The sequence below is a fragment of the Rhinolophus sinicus genome, chromosome 1, assembly GCF_057876585.1.
Source record: "Rhinolophus sinicus isolate RSI-liver-muscle chromosome 1, RSI-T2T, whole genome shotgun sequence".
In the NCBI taxonomy this organism is placed as follows: Eukaryota; Metazoa; Chordata; class Mammalia; order Chiroptera; family Rhinolophidae; genus Rhinolophus; species Rhinolophus sinicus.
This window is the reverse complement of record NC_142501.1, coordinates 184876031-184902184: the sequence shown is the minus strand read 5'-3', so window position 1 is coordinate 184902184 and position 26154 is coordinate 184876031. Positions and strand designations below refer to the sequence as shown.

Below are 26154 nucleotides of genomic sequence, written 5' to 3'. Positions count from 1 at the left end.
TCCCGTTCTTCCCGCTGTCCCGGGGGGAGTGCGCGCAGAGGGAGGCGCAGGGCTGCGGCCTGAGGCCTGAACGCGGAGCCTGGGGCGGGAGGTGCGGCGGCGGGCGCACTGGATTGGCTGCGCTCCCCGCTTTCTCCCCACCTCCCCTAACCAGCGACGCGCGTGCGGAACGGGGAGGCGCTCGCCGCGCCGCGGATGAAGCCCACATGATGCAGGACGGGGCGGGTGGCGCAGTCAGAAAGTTTCGCCCTTAATTCCCGGACCGTGTCTTCTCTAGGTGGGGCTTGGCCCAGGGGAATTCCTATAGGTATTTATAGCAACGATGTTTGCTGCACATTGTTGCGCTGTGATTGGCTTTGGGAGTTCCTTGAGTCTTTCATTTGTCCGCCGAGTGCATACGTTATGCATAGAAAACAGGCCTCTGATGGGACTCAGCCCCCACCCCAGCACCTCCACCCTGAGCCAGGAGAGTGGGGTACCCACCCCACACCTTGGTAGCAATCAGACAGGGCTACTTAAAAAAAAAAAAAAAATTATTGGGGAGTGTGTTTCTCCAGGGCCCATCAGCTGCGAGTCGTTGTCCTTCAATCTAGTTGTGGAGGGCGCAGCTCAGCTCCGAGTCCACTCGCCGTTTTTAATCTTATTTGCAGGGGGCGCAGCCCACCATCCCATGCGGGAAATTGAACCACCCACCTTCTTGTTAAGGGCTCTGCTCTAACTAACTGAGCCAGCCCGCTGCCCAAGACAAGGCTACTTCTTTAGCCAAATCAGGATTTGGAGAGAGCCGGATGATGGAAACGCAATTAGTAGAATTAGGTTTAGGCGGCCAAAGCTGAGGCAAGGATGGGCAGGGATGGTGGTGGGTGGGCGATAGGCTCTGCTAACTTTCAGGTCTACTCTGTACTGATACTGTTTCTGCCTTGTTCTTCATAAGTTATTTTAAGCTTAAAAAAAACTACCTCATATCTTCTATAATTAACCATTAATGTTTAGATTACTTTTCTCATTTTTTTGAATTTAGAGAATTTTAAAAGTTTAAACCGCTGTACTTGTTTGCAGATACGATCTTCAGCCTATCAGCTGATTCTCCTCATAGCCTTGCTCTCTGAAATAGTAGCCAATGACATCTTTCCTTACAAGCAACTTCAATTCACAAATGATTGTAGGATAGTTGGAAAATGTCACTAATTTAACAACGCTAACAGACACCCCTTGTACAAGACAGAATTGCATTTATTGTGTTTTCCTAAATATTCTCTTATTTCGATAGGTTAACAAGTCTTTATTGCAGATAGACAGTGTTATGGGCTAAATTGTGTTCCTGCAAAAATTTACATGTGGGAGCCCTCACCCCCAGGACCTCAGAATGTGACTGCATTTGGAGACAGGGCCTTTAAAGAGGTAATTAAGGTAAAATAAGGTCATATGAGTGGATCCTAATTCAGTATGGCTGGTGTCCATAAAAAGAGGAGATGAGGACACAAACATGTGTGCGCAGCGGGAAGGCCAAGTGAGGACACAGTGAGAAGGCAGCCATCTGCAGACCGAGGAGAGAGGCCTTGGATGAGGCTGACCCTGCCAACACCTTGATCTTGGATGATCAGCCTCCAGAACTGTGAGGAAATGAAGTTCTCTTGTTTAAGCCACACAGTCTGTAGTACTTTGTGATGGCAACCCTAGCAAACTAATACGGGAAGCTGTATTGTTCATAATACAACGGATAAACTGTTTTAAACATGAAGCCACATAACTCATCTAGTGCTTAGGGATGAATTTCCCCAAATTATATTCAGGGCTCTCTTGCCAGTAAAAGGAATGTTTTCTGCTCCATATTTCCTGTTTTAAATAGGAGAATAATTAAAAAATCTGTAGCAGTAAAAGAAGAGAATACTAAAAGATCTTTGGGGTGGGGACAGAGGGGAAGGAAAACAAGGAGAGCATTAAGGAAATAAAATCATGTTTTTATTGAATCCCCAAAGATCTTTTTTAAACCACTCACTTTCCTACTGAAATCCTTCTTGCTGTGCATGGATATTGGCCAGAATTGTTAGTAACAGTATATCCAAAATATTTTTAAGTCCTTATTATTTTGTTATCATGAGTGGTGTAAAATTACTCCATTTGTAAAACAACAATTGTCCAGATGGTTTGTAATTCCCTGGGAGTTAAATGTCACACAATATACCCGACCAGAGTCAGTGAGTATGAACAGAAAGGATTTATGGTTTAAAAAGATTTGCAAAATGCTAATAAAAAGAGAAAGTAAAGAAACTGTACTATATTTAGTTGCACCACTCCATTTAAAAATTAAGCTCTTCATTTCCTTTAAGTCCCTTGTATATAGTTTATGTGCTTCTTTATGAATCCTCTGAGTGTCCACGTGCTCTACCTAAAATTGGGATAATAAATGTGCCTACATCATGTGTAAGGATTAGATGAAATAATTAGCACACGTTCTAACATTCAATTAAGGCTCAATAAGTACAAGCTATAATTATAATAATTACCACTGGAGCCCTGATAATGCCGTAAACTCTATAGGTTGGCACTACTGCTGCCTTTTTAAACCTCCTTTGCAGCTTTACCTACCCTTTCCAACATTAGATTGTGAGACTGGCCAAGATATTTACTTGTTTTCTATATTCAGCCTTTAGGCTTGTATGATAAATAAATAAACTTGCTCATCTTCAATATTCCCCACTTCATTTTTCTCCAGTTGCATGTATATACTGATATTTTGCGGGAAAGGAGATCAGGGAGGATCCTGAAAAATCTAAATATTAGTGGAAGGCAGAATCTCAAAAGTAATAAAATCCAATTCCTTTTATTTAGACAAAGTGGTGCCAGAATTGAAACAAACTTTATTTAATGCCCGAACTAGAAATAGTCCAGGTATCCTTCAAAATAAGAGGAGGAAAAACGTGGGGGGAGAAGGGGAGAAATAAATTGTGATACACCCCCACATCATGCTTCTCAAAAAGCCAGACATAAAAGATTACATACTGAATAATTACATTTATAAGAAGTTCTAGAAAGAGACAACTAACCTATGGTGATAGAAATCACAACAGAGGGTGGGATTGACTGAGAAGGGACATGAGACACCTTTCTGGTGTGGTAGAAATGTTTTCCATCTTGATTGGAGTGTTGGTTGCTTGAGTATATCCATTTGTTAAAACCGAACTGTGCATTTCACACTACTAAATTATGTTTCGATAGAACAAATAAAAAATAAAATCCAGTATCTTGGAAGAAAAAGACATGGTGAAGTAAGAAAACTTAGTTACCTGTTGTGAAGTGGATGTCCTCAGTAACAGTTACGTGATATATTGTTACTATTAGGTTAGTGCAAAAGTAATTGTAATTTTTGCAATTATTTTTAACCTTTTAAACTGCAATTACTTTTGCACCAACCTAATATAACAACAGTGATGGGTACTTTAGTATGTAAATAAAAAGGAATAGAAGAAAAAGAGTAACATTCCTCTTAAAAAAACAAACTTACTCTAACTTTAGCCTGCCCATAATCGTTACTGATCCCTGTTTGATTTTTATGTAGGCGGAGGCATTGCTGAAATTCCCGCTTCTCTCTTTTTGCTCACTGACTTCCATTTATTATGCAGAAGTCAGGGTGGAAACCACACAGGACCTCTGCCCACATCTATCTGGGGTGCTATGGACAAGCTGTTAACTTTTCTGACTCTTCATCATGTGAGGTAGTAAAATGAGAGAGCCATAACACAAAGCCTGCACAATTCTTCCAATCTCTGATGTTCGCCCTCTTAGATTGTCAGGTCTTTGAACCTGGCCCCTGATTAATAACATTCTCAGTCAATAAAATTTGAAAAAATAAGTACATTTACAAGTAAAGTATAAGCTGGTTGCCTCAACAAAACTAACATAAGGTTGTTCCTTCCGGATTCAGCTAAGAATGCTTGGCCCTTTGCCAAATAATGACGCCTCACTTCTAAGTCTCATGATGAATCATATTTTCGGAAGGGCATTGAAAGGTTATCTACTTTTTCTTTTAGTCAAGAATATACTCAAAGCAAGCCAGATATATAAAAGGTCAAATTTTCATTCTGATTTTTAAAACAGTAATACATAGCATTTGTAGAAAATTTGAAAATGCAGGAAACTGTAAGGGAGAGAATAATCATCACCTTTTTATTTTCTCCACTCAGAAGTAACTTTTAATATTTCTTCCCTCCTCCCCCTCTCTCCTCTCTACCAAAAGAACAGTTTATTCGGGAAAAGAAAAAAGAAAGAGGTCACACCAGCAATGTGCGAATGCACACTTCCTACCAGGTCTCCCACCGATCGCCCATGTGAAGAAGACAAGACACTTTTAACATTTTTGTATGTATCTTCCAAGTCTTTTTTTCATACATCGATATTTTAAGCTTTATAAATATTTCTATTTATAATACTCACATATTGAGTAGATATGTGAATAAATATATATCCTTAACATTTTCCATGTTGTTCTCCCACAAATCATTTTTAATTGCTGTTCTCTAGTCCAGGGGTTCAACATTTTCTTGTAAAGGGCCAAAAAGGTAACATTTCAGCCTTTGCAGGCCATATGGCCTCTGTCACAACTGCACAACTCTGCTGTGGGAACAGGAAAGTAGCCATGGACAATATATAAATAAATGGACATGGCTATCTTTCAATAAAACTTTATTTATGTAAAAAAGACAGCAGCTAGACTTAGACTGCAGGCTATTATTTGAACTTGGTGTTTCAAAAAATCTAGTTCGTTGTTTAGGAGTATTTTGAAATTTATCTAATATCCTGTTCTCGATACATAGGCTATTTTCAATTTTATTTACTTATTTTTTTTGCTATTATGAACAATACTGTGATATATACATTTTTGATTATTTCAGTAGAATAAATCAAGACATACAATTGGTGCTAAGTCTATTGCTACATAAAACAAAGTACATACACACAGACATTCACACACTGCACTCACACACAAGTACATGTACTTTGCTTTTCTACCTTAGAGATAACCTGTTAAAAGTGTGATACATATACTCTCAGATTTCTTATATGCTTACATAGATTTCCTCCCTCTCCCCCAAATGGCACCATACTATACTTTTGGTTCACTAACCTGCTCTTTTCACTTAATGATGTTTTGTGTTTTTTTGTTGTTTTCTCTTTTTGAGAATCTTATCATGCCAGTGAGTATTGATCTGCCTCCCCCAGTATTGAAATGCCACTGATGGTGAAATATTACCAAAGAAATAATAGAAAATTATAAAAATGAAAAATTTGGTGTCCGACTGAATCATCTATAATCAAGCATGTCCCATATATCTACTTTTGCATGCAAAATAGGAATAATGTTAAGATTATTTTTTAACATTAAAAACAGTTGTCTGGTATTTCATTGAATGGACTCACATTCAATAAATATTAATATTTACTGAGCACTGAATGTCATGCATTGTTCTCGACACTGGGAATACTATGTGAACAAAACAAAGTATTTGCCCTTCAAGGAGCTTATTCTCTCATGGGAGAAGACAGATAAGATGAACAAGTGTATAATGTGTCAGTGATAAGTACTATGGATGAAAAAAAGGCACATGAAGAGGATGGTAGAAACTGCTATCTGCGTGTGTGTGTGTGTGTGTGTTTGTGCGCACACGCTATCTCATATAAGCTGTTCAGGGAAGGCTTGTCTTCGATAGCTCGCCACTTGATGGAAGGCTTGCAGATACCTAGGGGAAGAGCATTCCAGACAAAGGAGACAGCAAGTGCCAAGGCCCTGAGGCTAATTATGCTGGCGTTTTTCCAGGAACAAGGCTAGAGTGAGGTAGGCAAGGGGAGGGGTGGGAAAGTTGAAATCAAAGAGGTAGCCTTGTAGGTCATTGTAGAGACTCTAGCTTTTACTGAGTAAAATCGTGAGCCATAGAAGTGCTTTTGAGAAGGAATACCAACATCTGGCTTATGTTTTAATAGAATCACTTTGGATGCTTTGTAAAGGGGCAGAGGTGAAACCAAGACCATTAGGAAATCCATTAGGTGTGTCACAATTTATCAGCAAAACCCTCTATATCTAGGTTACTTCCATTTCCTTTCTATTACAAATAGTGCTGAAATAAATATAGGGGGTTTTTAGTCACTGTGGTAAAATTTACATAACATAAAATTTACCATTTTAGCCATCTTTAGTGTAAACTTCAGTGGCATGAAGCACATTCAGTGTTGTGTAACTGCCACTACTATCTAGTTCCAGAACGTTTACATCGTCCCAAACAGAAATTCTGTGCCCATTAAACAATAACTCACCATCGCCTCCCAGCACCTGGTAATGGTAACTTCTATCTTACTTTCTGTCTCGCTGAATTGCCTTTTCTAGATACCACATACAAGTGGAACCGTACAATATTTGCCCTTTTTTGTCTGGCTTATTTCACTTAGCTTAATGTTTCTGGGGTTCATTCATTTTGTAGCATATTTGAGAATTTCATTCTCTTTTATGGCTGAATAATATTACATCATATGTACATAGTACATTTTGTTTATCCATTTATCTATTAATGGACATTTGGGTTGTTTCCATTTGGGGCTATCGTGAATTATGCTGCTATGAACATTGGTGCACAAATATCTGTTTGAGCCCCTGCTTTCAATTCGTGTAGGTATATGTCTAAGCTTGGGTAGCTGAATCAGATAGTAATTCCATGTCCAACTTTTTGAGGAAACACCAACCTGTTTTCCAGTGGCTGTACCAGTTTACATTCCTACCAACAATGATGAGTGTCCCAATTTCTCTACATCCTCACCAAAAATTGCTATTTTGTTATTATTCTTTCCCCGCCCCATAATAGCCATCTTAATGTGTGTGAAGTAGTATCACATTGTGGCTTTGATTTACATTTTCCTAATGACTAATGATTCTGAGCCTCTTTTCAAAAGTGCGTATTGGTCTTTTGTATATATTCTTTAGAGAAATGTCTATTCAAATTCTTTGCTCATTTTTGAATTGGGTTGTTTTATGGTAGGAGTTCTTTATACATTCTGGATACTAATCCCTTACCAGATAAATGATGTGCAAATATTTTCTCCCGTTTTGTGATTGTCTCTTCACTCTCTTAATGTTATCCTTTGATGCAGAAAGGTTTTTAAGTTCAATTTATCTATTTTTTCTTTTATTGCCTGTGTTTTTGGTGTCATGCTTTAAAAACCATTGCCTAATCCAAGGTCATGAAGATTTTCATCTATGCTTCCTTCTGAGAGTTTTATAGTTTGAGCTCTTACATTTAGGTCTTGATTCATTTTTTGAGTGAATTTTTGTGTAGCGTATGGCAAGTTCCAACTTCATTCTTTTTCTGGTGGATATCCAGTTTTCCCAGCACTATTTGATAAGAACACTATTCTTTCCCCCAATGAGTGGTCTCAATATTACCAGACTCATTAATGTATAATAAAGTCTAATCAGAAAATAAATTAGGATTTCAAAAATATTTTTAAAATTGTAAGGAATTTAAGAATTTTTAAATTGTAAGAATTTAAGGATTTTTAAATGAAACATTTTCCATTTAATACAAGATACAAATATTTGTCCTGTTGTACAAGCTTTTGGGTTATAATTGAGAACAATGTCAAGTGTTTGTTTCCAAAAGCCCCACTCGGCCCACCTCCCCCACATGGTATATACTAAGATACCTTTGTAAAAAAAATTGATTGACCAGATGTGCAAAGGTTTATTTCTGAGCTCTCCATCCTATTCCATTAGTCTATATGTCCATCCTTATGCCAGTACCAGTGTTTTGACAACTGTACCTTTATAGTAAGTTTTAAAATCAGAAGTGTGCAACCTCTCACTGTTTCTTTTTCAAAACTGTTTTGGCTATTCTGGCAAATTTGGCTATACAATCGGCCCTCCATATCCTCTTGTTCCACATTTGAGGAATCAACCACCTATGATCAAAAGTATTCAGTATAGCTTAGTTGTGTGGGGACGCAGTGGCGAGGAGGCAGAAGCACTACATTGGGGCCACGGCGTGGAAACTACGAGATAGCTGCCCAGGCCAGGCCCGCTATCTCCTCTGGACCTGCAGTTCGTCACAAGATGCTGAAAGCATTTTTGAAGGAACATGTCCATACTGTTTCCAGTTGCTTGTTCTGGATAACTCTCGAGTGCGCCTCAAACCCAAGCCCAAACTGACAGCCAAAATACAGAAACTTCTTAATCGAGAAGCAAGAAATACACTCAGTTTTAAAGAAGCAAAAATTGTGCAAAAGTATAAAGACTCCAAAAGTGTATTGCTGGTTACTTGTAAAACATGTAACAAAACAGTTAAACATCCTGGTAAAAGTAGAAGCTTTCTGTCAGCACTGAAGAACAATCCTACCACTCCTACACGGAAACTCAGCCTGAAGACACCAGAGAGAAAAACTCGAAGTTCTGCAAACCTGGATCATGGTACATCTGGTTCCAGAGGCAAGAGCCCAGCACTGACTTTCAGAACACCTACTTCTGGCCAGTCAACACCCACTAACTCCTCAAAGAATGTGAGCAAAACAAAGAAACACTTTTCTCAACTAAAATTGTTGCTTAGTCAGAGTGAATCCCAAACGAAAACAAAGGTTGACTTCAGAAATTTCTTATCTTCTTTGTGAAGGATGTACTATGAAAACAAGAAATGTTTAATGCAATTTCTGAAACTAAAGTTAGAAAAACAGCTTTATGAGAGGGTCTACTTACTCCTTTCTGGATTTCTATAGCCTTACTGCTAATTCAGAAAAAGGATCAAGTGCATGTGTGCTTGTTTTCCCACAAGCATCGGCATGACTGCATACTAGTAAAATCTTAACATTATTCCTGTTTTGCACGCAAAAGTAGATATATGGGACATTCTTGATTATAGATGATTAAGTTGGACACCAAATTTTTCATTTTTACAATTTTCTATTGTTTCTTTGGTAATACTTCACCATCAGTGGCATTTCATGTGCTCTGGTGAAGACTTATTTATAGTTCTAAAATTTACATTAGAATAGAACGTAAGAGTTTAGCTATGTTAATCTTTTCTGGAATACAGATATACTTTTTTAAAATGATAGGCTAGGATGGTATTCAACCTGTTTTTTAAAAACTCATTAAATAATTTAGATACTTTAAACTATGATCTGTTTCCAAGCCTTTCTGGGGCTTACAGTTTAAAACTTATTTTTCTCCCATTAGGGCTTGGTAAACTGTGAAAAGCCAAGGTGATTAACGAGTAGGTCTTGTAGTTGTGTGAAGTGAAATTACACCAGCGAGTGTCAGCATTAAAGAGGGATGGTGAGATCATCATTCTGAACTTTAGACTAAGCCACAGGCTGCGGGGCTGGGCCTTCCCTTTGTGTCCACAGCACCTAGCATAATACTTTGGTCATGACAGATAATTCCCCTTTCTGGCTAACTTCTCACTGGAACATCTGTTTCTCTTGAACTCTTGCTCTTCTGTTTGCTTACCCCTCTCCCTGATCACTCAGCCATAGTGAGCTCTTTGCAGTTCTCAGAACACACCATGTTCTTGCCAGCTTTGGGCCTTTGCACATGGTTTTGGAAACTGCTGTCTACTCCAACCCCACTGCATTATGAGGGGACACTTTATCAACAGTGCTGGTGACCCTGTAGTTTGTTTCTGATTGTGTCTCTAACTGCCTATGAGCTCTGTGCAGGTCTGGGTGATCTCACCTGGGCCACTAGCACCTAGTTTCCTGCCCAGCACATAGCACAAGCTCTGCAAATATTCCTACACTACTACATTTTAATTCCAATTCCTTAGCCCAATTGTTCCACACTAGGTTTAGAACTAAGATCTTTTCCAGCCACATTACTGGGAAGTGGATAAGAACTAGCAAAAGTAGGAACTCCTAGGGTAGGTGGAGAGTTTTTACATATCTTTAGTTGCAAGTGAAAAACACCATGGATTTGTGACTTTCTTTTCTGTTTGGCAGAAACTCTGGGCCTCTCTAAATAAGTTATTAAAATTATAGTGTGGATACAAAACTCTTAGAAGAAAATAGGACTAAATCTCCAGAACCTTGGATTAAGCAACGGTTTCTTAGATATAACACCAAAAGCACAAACAACAAAAACATAAATTGGACTACCTCACAATTAAAGACTTGTGTGCTTCAAATGAGGATACCATCAAGAAAGAGAAAAGATAACCCACAAAATAGAAGAAAATATTTGCAAATTATATATCTGTTAAAGAACTCTTAAAATTCAATAATAAAAAGACAAAACTTGGACAAAGAATCTGAGCAGACAATTCTCCAAAGAAAATAAATGGCCAGCAAACACACTCCTAGGTATAGACCCAAGAGGATTGAAAGCATGTCGACACAAAATCTGGCATATGAGTATTCATTGCAGCATTACTAATAGCCAACAGGTGGAAACCCAAATGTCCTGAGATGTGGAGCCAGGAACAGCAAGCACCACTGACCTGTGGACTGCAGCAAGCCTATGCTAAACTAAAGGCAGCCATCGTGAGGATGAAAAGGGGACCCTCGTGAGCCAGAGAGGGAAGAGGTGAGCAGACCCCTGAGAGAGGAAACCAAATCAACAGGAACGGGTGGAAAAGGGGCAAGAGGGAACGAGGATCTAATAATTGTCTCAGTATCACAAAGCACTGTGGTGTCACAGAGCTGATCTGTAGGCCAGAATCATGTTCAACATGTCCTAGTTCATGCTATCCGTTATTCTCACCCTCAGCACAGCCCCTTGGGCTTTAACTGCAAAAAGGACAATGGTGACTTTCGATGTGATCCTTTCAGATTTTAGAACTCTTAGGTAATGTTTGTAAGTATATCAACCCGAAAAGGGGCAGTGCCAGTGAATGAACTGGGACTCAAAATACAATTGCACATTGGAAACATTAAAAAAAAAAAAAAAAAAAAAAAAAAAAAAAAAAAAAAAGCATTCAGTATAACAACTATTTACATAGCATTTACATTTTATTAGGTATTGTCAGTAGAGATAATTTAAAATATATGGGAGGATGTGCATATGTTATATGAAAATATTACAACATTTTATATAAGGGACCTGAGCATCTGCAGATTTTGGTATCTGAGGCAGGTCCTGGAACCAATTTCCCAGGAATACTGAGAGACAGTGTATTGACAAATAATTTGACTATTGTTTTGCTATTGTTTTGGTCCCTTGGGATTTCATATGAACTTTTGATTGGCTTTTCTATGTCTGTAAAAACAACAACAACAAAAACCACCATTGAGATTTTAATAGGAATTGCATTGAATCTGTAGATTGCTTTGGGTAATATTGTCATCTTGACAGTATTAAGTCTTCCAATCTGTGAACATTGGGTGTCTTCCTCTTTATTTAGGTCTTCTTTAACTGATTTCAGTAATGTTTTGTACTTTTAAGGTATACAGTCTTTCACCTCATTGGATGAATGTATTCCTTTTTTTATGTATTGTAAATCAAATTGTTTTTATTTCCTTTTCAGATTGTTCATTGTTAGTGTATAGAAATGCAACTGATTTTATTTTTGTTGATTTTGTATCCTACAACTTTGCTGAATTAATTTAACAAGTATTTGTGTGCATGTAATCTTTATTTTTCTTGTTTGTTTTTAACATATGATATCACCTGTGAAAAGAGTTAATTACTTCCTCCTTTCCAGTTTGCATGCCTCTTCTTTCTTTCTTTCTTTTTTTTGGCTAACAGTTCTGGCTAGAACTTTTAATACAATGTTGAATAGATGTGGCAAAAGCAGGCATTCTGTCATCTTCTTCATCTTAGAGGAAAAGCATTGAGTGTGATGTGAGCTATGGGTTTTTCATATATAGCTTTTATTGTGTTTATTCCTAGTTTGTTGAGTGTTTTTATCATGAAACGGTGTTGAATTTTGTCAAATGCCTTTTTCTGCCTCAATTGAAATGATCATTTTTCTCTCTGCTTCATTGCTAATGTAGTGTATTGTATTGATTGATTTTCATGTCGAACCATCCTTGCATACCAGGAATCAATCCCACTTGGTCATGGTGTATAATCCTTATAATATGCTGCTGAATTTGGTTTTGCCAATATTTTGTTGGGGGTTTTTGTGTCAATATTTATAAACATATTAGTCTTAAGTTTTCTTTTCGTGTCTTTGGCTTTGGTGCCAGGGTAATCCTGGCCTCAGAGAATGAGTTAGGAAATATTACCTTCTCTTCAATTTTCTGGAAGAATTTGAGAAAGACTGGTGTTTTCTTCTCCTTTAAATATTTGGAAGAATTCACCAGGGCTTTTCTTTGTTGGAAGGTTTTTGATTACTAATTCAATTCTCCTTGTTAGTTATGGGTTTATTCAGATTTTCTATTTCTTCATGATTTAGTACTGGTTGGTTTTGTATTTCTAGGACTTTGCCCATTTCATCTAAGTCACATAATTTGCTTGCATATTATTCACAGTACTCTGATTTTTTTTTATTTCTGTAAAATCAATAGTAATGTCCCCACTTTCATACTGATTTTAGCAATTTGAGCCTTTTCTCTTTTTTCTTAATCAATCTAGCTGAAGGTTTGTTAATTCTGTTGCTCTTTGCAAAGAACCAACTTTTGGTTTCATTGATTTGTTTTTCTATTCATTTTTCTCCCCTCTAACCTTTATTTCCTTCTATCTGCTAACTTTGAGTTTAGTTTGCTCTTCTTTTTCTAGTTCCTTAAGGTCTACAGTTAAATTGTTGATTTGAGAGCTTTTTTTTAAATGTACGCATTTATAGTTATAAATTTTCATCTTAGCACTGCTTTCACTGTATCCCACATGTTTTGCTATGCTATGTCTGCATTGTCATTTGTCTCAAGGTATTTTCAAATATCCCTTGGGGTTTCTTCTTTGACTCACGGTTAAGAGTGTGTTGGTTAACTTCCATACATTTGTGAATTTTTCTGTTTGCGCAATTGCATTTCAAATAGCTCCAGCAGACGTCTCATCACTTCTCTTAGGAAGGTGGCTGTATAACAAAACAGCCCTTAACAACTTTTTCTGTTTTTGAGCTCAACTCTCTGATATAATTTAATCTAAACAACCTTTTGGGCTTTCCCAAATTCTGGTGTTCTCTCAAATAGATATGCAGATCATTCAAAAGTCAGCTTACTGGTTACAGGTGAAATCTAGTAACTTTGCTGGTAGTACAACACTGTATGTCACCCCAGTGTGGTAGACCAGCTGTAGGTACTTATGACTGGGATAAAATGATCATTCTTAATCCATGGTCAAGGGCAGCAGGGCCAGGATTTACCTTATTGAATGAATTGTCCTTTTTTTTATTAGAAAAAATATTTCCACAGTAGCAAAATATCACTCGCTTTTTTTGATGTTTCTGAAGAGATACAGCAAAACGATTCATGTATCTTAGTATATATCATGTGGGGAAGGTGGGCCAAGTGGGGCTTTTGGAAATAAACGCTTGACATTGTTCTCAACTGTAACCCAAAAGCTTGTAACACAGGACAAATATTTGTATCTTCTATTAAATGGAAAATGTTTCATTTAAAAATCCTTAAATCCTTACAGTTTAAAAATTCTTAAATTTCTTACAATTTAAAAAATGTTTTTAAAACCCTAATTTATTTTCTGATTAGACTTTATTATACATTAATGAGTCTGGTAATATTAAGTTCCCTCCTATACATTATCTCTAATCTTCACCATTATATTGGGAGTTGGTTTCTTCACTCTTGTTTTATGGAGGGGACATGATGATTCCAATAGGTAAAGTAACTTGTTGAAGGTTGGATGACTGGGAAGCAACTGCCTTAGGAATTAAACCCAGGGGCCAAGTCCACCGTCTTTGGATTTTCCACTTCAGCCTCTATTTTTCAATCCATATTTTTGGCCAAAACATGTTATATGATCGCTACCAAAACATTTTCAAGTTATAAACATCTGATGGTTTGTTAAATGCTTCAATTATTTTAAAGCAAATTATTCGGTTTAAGCAAATTATTTGAGCAATTTCCTTTTCATTGAGTCTTCATAAATTTGGTTACTAATCCAAATACACAAGACATTAAAAAAATTCATTCAATAAATATTTGCTGAGTATCACTGTATATGATAAGAACTTTATTAGACACTGAAATGAAAACCAAGGCAATCTTTTCTCTTGAAGAACTCTAATTTGGTATGGAAATAGGATATTAAAATCTTAAAGTAATCATCTCACGTTTTGGCGATTTGTACTAGCCAATCAGCTCTAATGTGTCTTTTGGAGCAAAAATTAATATAAGACTTGATGTTATGTTTTATTACATTATATTACATTATATAAGACCCGGTCTTATGTTATAGTAAAATAAGACCAGGTCTTATATTAATTTTTGCTCCAAAAGACGCATTAGAGCTGATTGTCCAGTTAGGTCTTATTTTTGGGGAAACATGGTATGTGTCTTTTAGGGAGGGATTCAGAGAAGGAGAAGGTAAAGTTTTCAGGAGGTGAGACTGCAGTTGAACTTCAGGACAGGCAAGATCTGGATATACATTAATAATTTCAGTGCTAGAATCATGGTACCTAAACTCTGTTAACTGAATTTGGCCAGCACTCACTGAATGTGTACCTTGTAACAACATATTTCATTTAGTGCTCCCCGCAATTTCTGGGAAATGGACTATTATTATTTCCATCTTACAGATAAACTGACGTACAGAGAGTTTATGCAACTTATTTAAGGTCTTCTACATACACCCAGTACTGGAAGAACTGAGATTCAAATCCAGATAGCACAGGGCCACCATTACACTGCCTCTGCAGGAGACAGGTGACATACTGCGTGAGGAAGCACGTCATTCATTAGTACTGAGCACTGCAGTACAGAGGATAGAGGACACTGATGGTTGAAAGTAGTGGAACAGCGCCTTACACGGGTAGGGCTCACAGATGAGGAAACACCACGGAACCCAAAGAGCTTCAGACTTTGTACTATAAGCAGTGCACTTGGCTATAAAAAGATGAGTTCATATAAAATTTAGAAACCCAGGTGCTATGGACTACGTTTGTGTCCCCTCCAAATCCATGTGAAACCCTAACCCCCAATAGGATGGTATTAGGCGTGAGCTTTGGGATGTAATTAGGTTTAGATGAGGTCATGAGGGTGGAGGCCCCATGGTGGATTACTGCCCTTTGTAAGAGAAAGATTCTACAACTCTCTCCCCAGGTGTAAGGAAACCTGGAAGAGGGTCCTCACCAGAACCTCACCAGGCTGGCACCCGAGTCTCAGACTTCCAGCCTCCAAAACTGAGTAATGCTCACGTCTAAGCTTAGATGGCTATGGGATTTAGTTCCATCAACCCAACCTGACTAAGACATCGGGGAAACGTCTTTCCCCCAGGGTCAAACGTGAACATTCTCTTCAAACCATGAACTGGGAAACTGACCCGATATAATAAAAGAACGTGTTCAAAATTACCATCTCCTCCCAGCAAAGACCTCATGCTGGATACCTTGGGTGTGTACCCTGGGGGGTCAGTTCCCCCACAGGCCCAGAGCCCCTCTGCCATCCTTCTGCCACTGGCCTCAGGCAGGTATGCGAGGAAAGGAGAGGGATGGTTGGGCAACAGTTTTGCCCCACTCACCACACATCAATTATAGGGCACGAGACTATAAAGAAGAAAAGAACACCTTGACAAATAAAAGGATTGGAGTTAATGTAGAGAGGGGAATTCTGCTAAATGTGGGTCAGGGAATCTTCAGGGGCTCAGTCCCAGGCACCCCTTAGCTTTGCTCTCAGCAACAAAATCTGGTTGTCAAAAGATTTCTGGAAGAGGCAAATCTTCTTTTCCTGCATTCCTCGCACATCGGTGACTCTTCTGTCACACTGATACAGTGAGAAAATGATGGGCCTTGGCATTCATGGGACTGGATTCTGTGTGCTCCTTGGCCCATATTTACCTCTGAGCTGGAGTTCTCTCAACTGCAAAAGGAGCAGAGTAAGACTCACCTGGCAGGCGGGAGCGCTGTGCATATTAGATAAGAGGAGACCTATTAAAAGGGCCTGAATGTGGTAGCTTCTCAAAAGTAGTGGCTCTTGTTACCCAAATAAATACATTGTTTAAAGAGCTTAGAAAGAAAAAGGGATAAATGCTTGGATCTAAGAACTGAAATAGTGTGCTCAGAAAACTTGGCCAGAAGCAAGGACACATATTGGTTTGGACAGATTTTCAGCCCAGAAAACTCACTAGTTCCTGCTAGGACCGAACAATCCTATGGCTTCACTTTGGGGAGCCCAGCCAGAATTGACCCAGACTACCGTGATTCCAAGACTGTTCCATTCCCTCAGAGCTTTGCTGTCCTTCGAAAGCAGGTCATCACATCTTTCCTTTTGACATTCCCTTGGGAATAAATCCTGAATCCCTGAATTTAGGGATAAGGCCACATCCACTTTGGTGTCTCCATATTAACCTGTGTGAGGCTAAAGTGTGTAATAATGTACTATCCTGTGAAGTGATACTTGCAATGAATTTGCTCTATTTGAACAAATTTATAAGTCACACACTTGGGGATCCTTGTGCTTTCAGGGCCATTTTGCACTAGTAGCACTGACTTTTCTCCCCTCTGAAATGCCATCAGTTGCAACTATAAGAAAAATCAGTAGCGTTGGACAAAGAACCTGTTCCAAGGACCAGTTTCCCTCTTAACAAACTAACTGGCTGATAAGGAATAAACTCCCATAACAAATAAACAACAACAACAGCACCTTTAATAAACTGTGATGGCAACCAAAGGAATTATGACAGGGAGGCAGCACAACAGAGAAAACAAAACTCAAGTTCCAGCTCTGACACTATGAACTCTTTCATCTCACAAAATGGGGTCACCACTTCTTTCTTTGCCTGTGTTGCAGGGTTTGGGGAAGATTAAAGAATGTGTGTCAAACTTAAAATCTACGACAATATGCCTCGTCCCATGTGTCACATCTAAATTAAATATGCATTATGTAGACACACAATAGTGCATAAGCCATTACTATTCCAACTTGTATCAGTGAGGACTCTAGTATCATGCTTCTGATATTCTTGCATATTTTATTAGAAGAAAATGAAATGTTAGATGTCAGGGTCTGGGAAGCATCACGTCAGTTCCTTGTCCAATGCATTCTAGATCAGGTCAGTCTTTGAGGGTCTGGTCAGCAAAATCAGTGTGCCAACGCTTCACACAGGAGGATGGGGCCATCACTGTGACAAGCTTTTCATCCAAGGCCTGGGTGCAGGTGACAGAAAGACTCTTCTGATCTATCTCTATCGTTTCCAGATAATCGAAAATAACCTGGACTATATCCAACAACTTAATCTTTGAATTATATTTATCTTCTCCTAGTCCCCTCATTCCACTGAGTTGCTTTTTTACTGAATTTGTCTTTGGAGGTCACGCCTTCACCTTTCGCTAGGGGTTCCCCAAACGACTCACCACAATCTACTGTTGCAATGACTGTACTACCAAGGTCTACTTGAGGACGTTACCCTGGTGGCCCCTTTGTGAAGGTGTGAGGATGAAATTTCCTTCAGAACTGAGTGACAGAAAGGACTCTGCTTTCCTTCAAGAACCCATGATTTTGTCCCTTTGTGAACAATGAGAAGTTAGTTTAAGAGGGAAACTTGTCCTTGGAACAAGTTCTTTGTCAAATGCTACAGATTTTTCTTATATGGTTGCAATTTACTACATTTCAGAGGGGAGAATCAGAATCATGGAGCGTGTAACCGTTTTTTTTCCTTCTCCGTGAATGACCTTATACTGTTGCGAATGGTATTTTCACCTTAAATCCAAGGGCAGGAAAAATAACATTCCAGTTTATTCACAGTTCCATTAAGTGAAGGTTATCAGCTTATTTTAAAAATAGTGCTTGAAGAAAATAGCCCTCTTGTGGTTTTAATATGTACTTAAAACTAAATAATTTTTTAAAAATCATTAAAGAAAACAACTTTTTTAAATTGAAAGAAACAGTAGTACTTATTTTGAAAAGACTGTTTATGTCACGGTGGTTTATTGGGTAAATACAAAGTATAGGCTCTTGCTTTTTCTTTTCTTTTTTTTTTTTAAGTAAAGCCAAAGATATTAGAAACCAAGTACACACATTCCCTTTAGAATAGAAACATAAATTAGTTTTAACTAACAATTAGGCACTTAAAATGTAAATGTAAAACGGCATTTTGAAGTACAAACTATCATTACACTCCTAAATTCCTCCTGAAATGTTTTTACAAACACAAAAGCACAAGCAAGTAAAACATATTTTTAAACAAAGATAAAATCTTCTTTTCAAAAGAAGAACCTGAATTCAAATCCCATATGATAGACCCATGACTAAGGTACTGGTGGGGAGAAGAGAAGAGCTTCTGAAATTTACATATTTGATTAAAACATAAGCATTTAATAAAACTGTTACAATAACATACAGTAATTTCATAATGAAAAATATATGTCAGGAAAATAATGAATTCTAGGCTTAAAATTTTACTTTACAACAAGGCACTTAACACTGAAACAGTACAGTAAATTTCCGAAAGAATGCAATTAGCTACCTCTCAAACCTCCGTAGTAATATTTCTTTTGTGAATATACTGTAACATAACCATACATTATGCAGCATTAATCATTGCATAGGAGGTAAATTAAACAATGAATCCCAATTTGACAACTAGATTAGCTTATGTGTATAGTTTTTTCTTTTAAAGGACAGTTTTAAATAATTCCACAATAAAGAACTACTCTCATTCATGATTCATTTAGAACACAGCATAGTTAGATTAATGAATAATAAAATAAAACACAACTTAAGGTATGTATCTATATAAAAACTTATCTTTGGCTACCTTTGACGTGATTTTCAGTGTTTAGGTACTGAAATCAAGAGCACTTCTTAATAGACGATATATTTTTAGCAAGTAAGTCAAAAGAGTTAAATTATTGCAACACAATGACATTTTTAAAAAATACCAGGAATCTTTATACATAAAACAGAAAGGCCTTCAACACATGGCATATTACTTATAATATGCTTGATTTGAACATGTAAACTCATTTATTAAGAAATTCCTTCTTATACTTCCTTACATTACAGAAGTGTGTTAAGACCAGCTTAAATTTTCAATCAGTTTTACAGTGCTAAACAAAAATAACAATAAAAAAATAATTTAAAAAAAGTTCAGAATCTTCAAGGAACAAGATGTGAACTTTCAATTAAAAAAAAAACTGCATGAGTTCTAACATGTAAAAACAAAAATTAAAACGGCAGCCAAATTGGTGTTTCAAAGTAAACAAAGTATCGGTAGTTATAAAGGGAGACATTAATGATTGTGATGGTGAGAGGTAAAAATGGTCTGCAAATTTTCTTTGATCAAATGGATAAAAGATTAGAATGGCAACTCCCTGTAACCTAAGTACATTTTCCCTTTGGGAAAGGTTTAAAGTGCCGTTAAAGTAATTCCTTTTGCATTATGCTTTCAGATTATTGGCAAAAATAATAAAAAACATGTCTTTTAAAAACACGAAAATACACTTGAAAAAGTGGCGTTTATGGTCCAAGTCATATATTTCCACAAGGGGGCGCTGGTATACAGCAATCAACCTGATGCAGCGTCATCCATGAACCAGACTAGACTCACCCTCGCTGAAAACAGCCTTCCTTCCATAGCAAAACTTGTTTCCTACGATGCCAGTAAATTTAAAATTTCAAAATTACCGGTGGAATTGGGGAAGGATGCTTTATTTTCAGAGCTAGTGGAGGATCTCACAAAATAGAATCTAAGAGGAATTCATTTCTATTTCAAAGAATTTAGAAAAAAGTGGCATAATTTATAGGAATTATATGTTATAGATATTGCACAGAAGGACTAAATTACAGGAGAAACTACAAAAACAATGATAATCGATAAGATAGTATATCTTGATCAGCAAGGAAAACAAGCTCCAAAAATTTGTTTCAAGGGCAAGATCATAATATTTTTAATTGAGATATAACTGACATATATAGCATTATATTAGTTTTGGATGTGCAACATATGTTTTGCTGTTTCTATATACTGCAAAATAATGACCACAATAAGTCTAGTCATTGTTTCTGTCTTATATTCCAGGGTAGCATACTGGGTTAAACCTCAAGTTTGCTTTCCTAAGTGTAAATGAGATTCATTATTTCTCTTATTTTCCCATCTGAAACTCGGATATCCCCTCCTTCACCCTTATTTTGACATCACGTGCTTCCACAGTGTTTATTATGGAGCTATGACACGCTGTAAAGAATGTGGGCGCAGCAGTGTTCACATGTGGGATCACAGATGTTTCTAAAGTTCTTTAAAAGGTGATGTTTTTTGTTTTGTTTTGTTTTAAAAAACTGGATTACCTGACTAAAATGCAAGGTTCACTGTTTCAAGAGTCTCCAACAATCAATACACCATGATTTTTAAAATCTTAACTGTTTCTTTATTTAATTAGAAGAAAAGTGGGTTATCTAAGATGCAGTTGAATAAGGTTCTAAAGTGTATCATGTTGTTTCATTTAAATAGGAGACTCAAGGAGCATAGCAGTGTTAGGAGAGCAAAACCCAGATTTTCAGGGTCAGGTGCTTTTCCTCACAGTCAGATAGCAGGCATTTAAAAATCATGTTTTCAACCAGAACACCTTGTTCTATCACAAGTGTCAATATTTAATAAATGAAAACCAGTGAAACTTATGTAGAATTATGGCTGAACACATGACATAAGCTATAGCTATGTTTCTTATTGGTTTAATAATAAATATCAGAGAAACTTCTTGCAAGGAGGTTTAAGGTTTCATGTCTTGTTTTAAATACCCAGATTAGATAATCTTTCTTCCTGGCTTTGAATTCAACTACCTTTCCTGTAATGATTCTTCTATGACACAGAGAAAGAGCCATACTGAAAACACATACAGAATTTTAGCACCAAAGGATGATGACCCTTCTGAACAGATTTAAATTTCTATTGTGCTTCTCTCAAGCAATTTGAAGGTCAATTTTGTGTATCAAATCAAGGATAACTACTTTGTAATGATGTATTTATGGATTTGTTTTTCATTCTAAGTGGAGGGAAATTTTTACATAAATGTAACTGCCTCTTTCCATCCCAACTGGCCTCTCTGCCCTCTGACCTAGTATTTGTTGATGCTTTTGTAACCTTAAATCTTTTTCTCAAGTTACTACCGTGTTTCTGTGAAAATAAGACCTATCCGGAAAATAAGCCCTAGCATGATTTTTCAGGATGACATCCCCTGAACATAAGCTCTAATGCGTCTTTTGGAGCAAACCTTAATATAAGACCCAGTCTTATTTTCGGGGAAACATGGTAGAAGTCTTAAGAAATTAAGCCAAGAATTATCTAAAGGATTCAACTGCATTAAACAATGCACAAAATCTGGTAGCATTAAATCTGACCAGATTTTTTAAAGTTCACCTTTTTTTTGCATCACCTGAAAGAACTTTAGACATGCTGCCCCTTTTGTTGCGTAGTTGTAACTAACACCACTGATTCCAATGGTAAATTACAGTGCAGCACCGTGGTGTAATTTCAGGGTCAAAGTAAAAGGACTCAATTGTGGCATGTGTCCTTAGTCCTTCTTATAAACACTGCATTTTTAAGAAGCTGGGTCTCTTGCTAAAAGGCAAGGATGCACTAAATTTTTGGACTCCATCTTGGTTTTTCCCATAAAGCACAATGTAACTAGAAAAAAATGGTTTTCAGTGAAATGTGACCAATTATATTTTTGAGTTCCAACTAGCAGCTCTAAAACAGATCTCACACAAGGCGAGACCTGGGAGAGGATGCAGACTTGTTCCCCACGTGGCATGAGCATCAGTTCACACACGTGTTTTCAGCCAGTGCTCTCATGCATTGGACTGCCCTGGGGGTACCAGGTACAAATTTACCAGGCAGATAGCAGCTAAGTGTGCACACGAGGACCTCTCATTAGCAGAAACAGCCCCATGTGCACCTGTCACAGAGATCTTGAAAGAATTACACACATGTGTAAATTTGTGGGGTGTGTCAAATACTTCCATATTTACTTAGATATATCTCTTTCACTTTTTTCAATAATCAATTTAGAAATATAAAGTAAAAGCGATACATAGAACATTGGACGGTAGCAGCAGCGCACATTCCCAGACTTGACCCTGACCTTCCCCGTGAGAGGGTAGAAACAAAGTTCACCCAAAGTTTACTCACAACCCCGTCATGAAGAAGCCTAATGCTAAGGTCCACTCTCAACATTAGGTTATTCTATTTACACAGTACCAGTATCTGTCCAGATAGTTTATTCAAAACATTAACAAATTCTTCTGACCTTCGAAGAAAAACAACAACAAAAAAAGAAACCCTGAAAAAATTCTTAAGTAGAGAACTTTAGTGGGGGGGAAAAAAAAAAAAACTAAGGAAAGGAGTAGTATGTTCTTTGGCACCTCTTTACCAAGCTCATTAGTAAAATCCCAGGTTGAGGGCTTGTCACCAATGAATGAAGAGCCACAGGAGAATATAACTTTCTTAGGATGAATAAAAACCAGTCAAAGGGTAATACTTTGTTCATCTTTCTAATCATTTACACAAAATTTGGTCCACTTCTTCATTTACCAGTCTGTTCCCCTAAAATAAAAAACACAAAACTATACCTTTGGTTACAGTGATACCTCTTTTGGTATAAGAGCTGATGCCTCTGTTTTGCTCCTCAGGTCGATTTCTCATTATCTTCTCCTATCTTCTGAACCCGAGAATACTTTTTACATGATGATTTAAAGCAGCCAGGAGGCCAGGAGAGCGGCCAGGAGAAGCAGCAAGGAATTGAGCCTTGTACGTTTTTCTCAAAAAAATAAAAGATGGGGAACCACCATGCTCGAGACAAGAAGTTAGTCTGTGAAGAGACCTTCAAGTTCTGTAAAAGGGAGGGAATAAGTAAAATGAGACATATTTTTCATGATTTGCATCCTATTTTTTTTCTTAAACTGTCATTCGCTGTAATTTAACAGGGAAAGTAGTAATTTAAGAATTACAACAGTAGTTGTCTTTGCGCCTTTTCTCTAACTCTGACGTGACTCTCAGCCCTTCCCCATTTTACTCTTTTTCCCCTCTTTGTGGCTCATGCAAATCTTCTGCCTGCAATTCCAGTGAGAATGGGAATTCAGGAATGAATGGATGTGAGAGTTATCCAGGAGGAACAATTTTCTGGATGTGTGAGTGGTCAGGTCTACGGGTCAGGGAAGGTGGAAGAGTGAAAGGAGAGCACAGAAGGTTGCACATATTTAATAGAAAAGATGAAAATTTTGGTTCAGGGGCATCAGCAGATACCGTGTTTCCCCGAAAATAAGACCTAGCCGGACAATCAGCTCTAATGAGTCTTTTGGAGCAAAAATTAATATAAGACCTGATCTTATTTTACTATAATATATGACCAGGTAATATAATATAATATAATATAATATATAATATAATATGTAATATGTATATAATGTAAGGTAATAAATATAATATAATACCAGGTCTTATATTAATTTTTGCTCCAAAAGACGCATTACAGCCGATTGTTCGGCTAGGTCTTACTTTCGGGGAACCAGGGTATCTAGACTGAAGTGAACAAAGAGAAGGCAACATGAGACTACAAAGCAGGATACAGAGCTAAAAGATAGACAAATCCATGGAAAGAGCATGTATTAGTGGACACCACTAAATGAGAATTGGATTTAGATCCTTTGCGAAGGATGCATTTCAATCTCTCACAAATTCTTCAAGCATTGTTATGTATCAGACAATATGGCAAGACTATCCCAACATAAGTAAGTAAGTCATGGCACACAAACTCTATTAAGCCAAGGACACACACCAAGACCAGGAAAGCACAGAGAAGGGGAGGAATAATTCCATCTTGGGACCAGGGGCAGAGTACAAGAGTTTGGGAAGGCTTCCCAGAAGAGGTAGCATTTGTGCTAGCTCTTTCAGAACGAATGGGAGAAAAAAAAAGCTCATCTGGAAACAGGAGGCAGCAGAAATAAGGAAGAATAAGAAGGGAAGCCAGAGAGCCCAGCAGATGTACTAAATCCACTTATTATAAGTTTCTTATTTTGCCGGACTTTCAAAAATAGTTAACATTTTGTCCTCAAAATTAAGTTCTTTGAAGGCAAGGAGTGTCTTACCCACATCTCAAAGCTTCTACAGAGAAAGTTCCCACATTTTAATTTAGCATATATGCTTCTTTAACTCTCATGTAAATTAGTTAAATTAGTAAAACATTGTGCTCTATAATCAGACAGCATTTTAAACCTTAAATGGCACGTGTATTTGTGACGTTCTTGAAGAAGCAGTCATGACTATAAGCTTAAGTGAATATGTGGGTGGCGACAGTGGTTTTTCACATTAAGCTACCCCAAACCCCACTGTATGAAAAGGGGTCCAATGCATTTAAAGAAAAGCAATTAGCCAAGGGTAATTTGCCAGCTCTCACCTTTTCATTGGCCATGGAATGGTACCACCAAAACAGCCGTGTCGTGATATAATAAGCGACGATCACATCGACGGTATAGTGTTCGTGTGCTACAAGAATGCAGATAATCCCCGCAGCGCTCAGCAGCCAGCAGATTAAGTGATACCACCAGAAGTGACGCGGTGAATCTGGACAGCAGAAAAACCGTTGCATTAATAAGATTCCCAGAGATGAACTTAAAGATTACAGTCTCTCCTGGTAGAATCAGGCCAGGAAGTCATCAGAAGGAGAAAATAACCCAAAACGAGTCCCTGGGAACAGTCCAGGACGTGCTGGGTTAGGAAAGGAAAAGGGGGGGGGGGGGTAACACTGATAGCAGATCTGAAAGTCACTCCTTGGGGAGGCTGGTGACTCCGGAGACTCGAGGCCTTGCCCACTGCTAAGCTGTTTCATAAGGAAGAGAACAGAATTATTTCTTATTAGGTTGATTGGACTTGGCTCGTACTGGCTTATACAATGGACCCCACTAGAAAGAAAAACAGTAGGGGTCAAAAGAAAAGGTAGTTGTCAATGAAAATGAGGGGTGGGTGGGGTGGGGTGAAATTAGAGAACAGGAGTCATTTCAGGTCTTGTAGAAACTTACTTCGATTTCTCCAAAGGGAGAAACATGGCACAATGGCTAGCAATATTTTCATTCTCAGCAATTTTATACCGCCACTGCCAATAGCATCCATCAAACACTCCCTATGTAAAGGATTCTGGCCCGTGCACTTAAGGAGTCTAGCCTTCCTAGTGAGGCCAAGTTCCTGGCCTTGGTCAGCTGTAGGACAGAACTGGAGCACGCCACGCCTCAGATTACACATCATCATATGCCCCACAGCCTCCCCACACACGTGTTAACGACACAGATCAGCGATAGATGGAACCAGACTTCATTTCTACTAACTTCCCTTTGTTTTCTTTAATAACTGTTCCTATTTTTTTTCTATTTTAAAGCTTTATTAGCTCACAAAGTTAACAATCCAATAAACGGAAATTTATTTCCTATTTAATTGTGTTTCCATTGACTGTGGTATTTACTTTCAAGTGTGCAAGAATGGTTGAATAGCCAAAGGATCCATTTCCAGAACTTTAGATGAAATACCAAATACCAAATATCATTTAAATGAAAAAAAACAACACTTTTTTGTAAAACAGCTGTTGCTCTTTTGGTCTCAAGTGGAACAGGAAGATAATAAACCTGGATCTGCATTTGAAAGTCTTCCTAGTTTTGAATAAGCAACTCATTATTTCTCATTTGGTTCATCCTGACACTAAGCTCTGGCAGATAACGTATATATTCCTAAAATTTTAAAGCCGGGTAAGTTTTATTCTGGTAGCCTAGGGGGCCAGATCCAGACACTGTCACTGCTCTGGTCAGTTCAATTTTTAACATTCTGAGCCTAACATTTAGAAATCTGGAGATTTCACTAAATAATGCATTCTCCAGCACCACAGACTTCACCCCTCCCTAACGTCTCACACCAACCCTGCTTCCTTTGCTTATAGGTCATTTGGTATTTACCTTAAAGTTCAAAATGTCTGAGTAAACCAGAACTATTTTGTATTTGCTTATCCACAAGAAGCAAAGTGAAAGTAGTTAAGGAGTAAGGAGATGGCCTGATGGTCATTTTACTTCCTATGGAATTGAAAATGAGGTGTT

General features: G+C 37.7%; 1 protein-coding gene, 1 long non-coding RNA gene and 1 pseudogene across 9 annotated transcripts in view; 2 read left to right on the top strand and 1 right to left on the bottom strand.

Annotated features, from left to right (window-relative positions):
- The first annotated feature begins 185 nt into the window (after positions 1-185).
- LOC109452743 (uncharacterized) lies at positions 186-22828 on the top strand. 3 transcript variants are annotated; one of them, XR_016019004.1, is made up of 4 exons: positions 186-277; positions 1271-4359; positions 9973-10555; positions 22711-22828. It is a non-coding gene; the product is annotated as an uncharacterized LOC109452743 (long non-coding RNA). The 3 variants fall into 3 exon arrangements; XR_016019003.1 differs by having other exon boundaries at positions 241-4359; positions 10409-10555; XR_016019002.1 differs by having other exon boundaries at positions 241-4359.
- On the top strand, positions 5190-9959 carry LOC148759309 (ribonuclease MRP subunit p24 pseudogene; annotated as a pseudogene).
- Positions 17979-26154, bottom strand: part of SGMS2 (sphingomyelin synthase 2) — a 154833-nt gene continuing 146657 nt past the window's right edge. For all 6 annotated transcript variants that reach the window (XM_074322676.2, XM_088792364.1, XM_074322680.2 and 3 more), the window contains 2 exons: positions 24474-24640; positions 17979-22910 (listed from right to left, as the gene is read on the bottom strand). In XM_074322676.2, the coding sequence (XP_074178777.1) occupies positions 22707-22910; positions 24474-24640 (371 nt within the window). In that variant the 3' untranslated portion in view covers positions 17979-22706. The remainder of the gene's footprint in view (positions 22911-24473; positions 24641-26154) is intronic.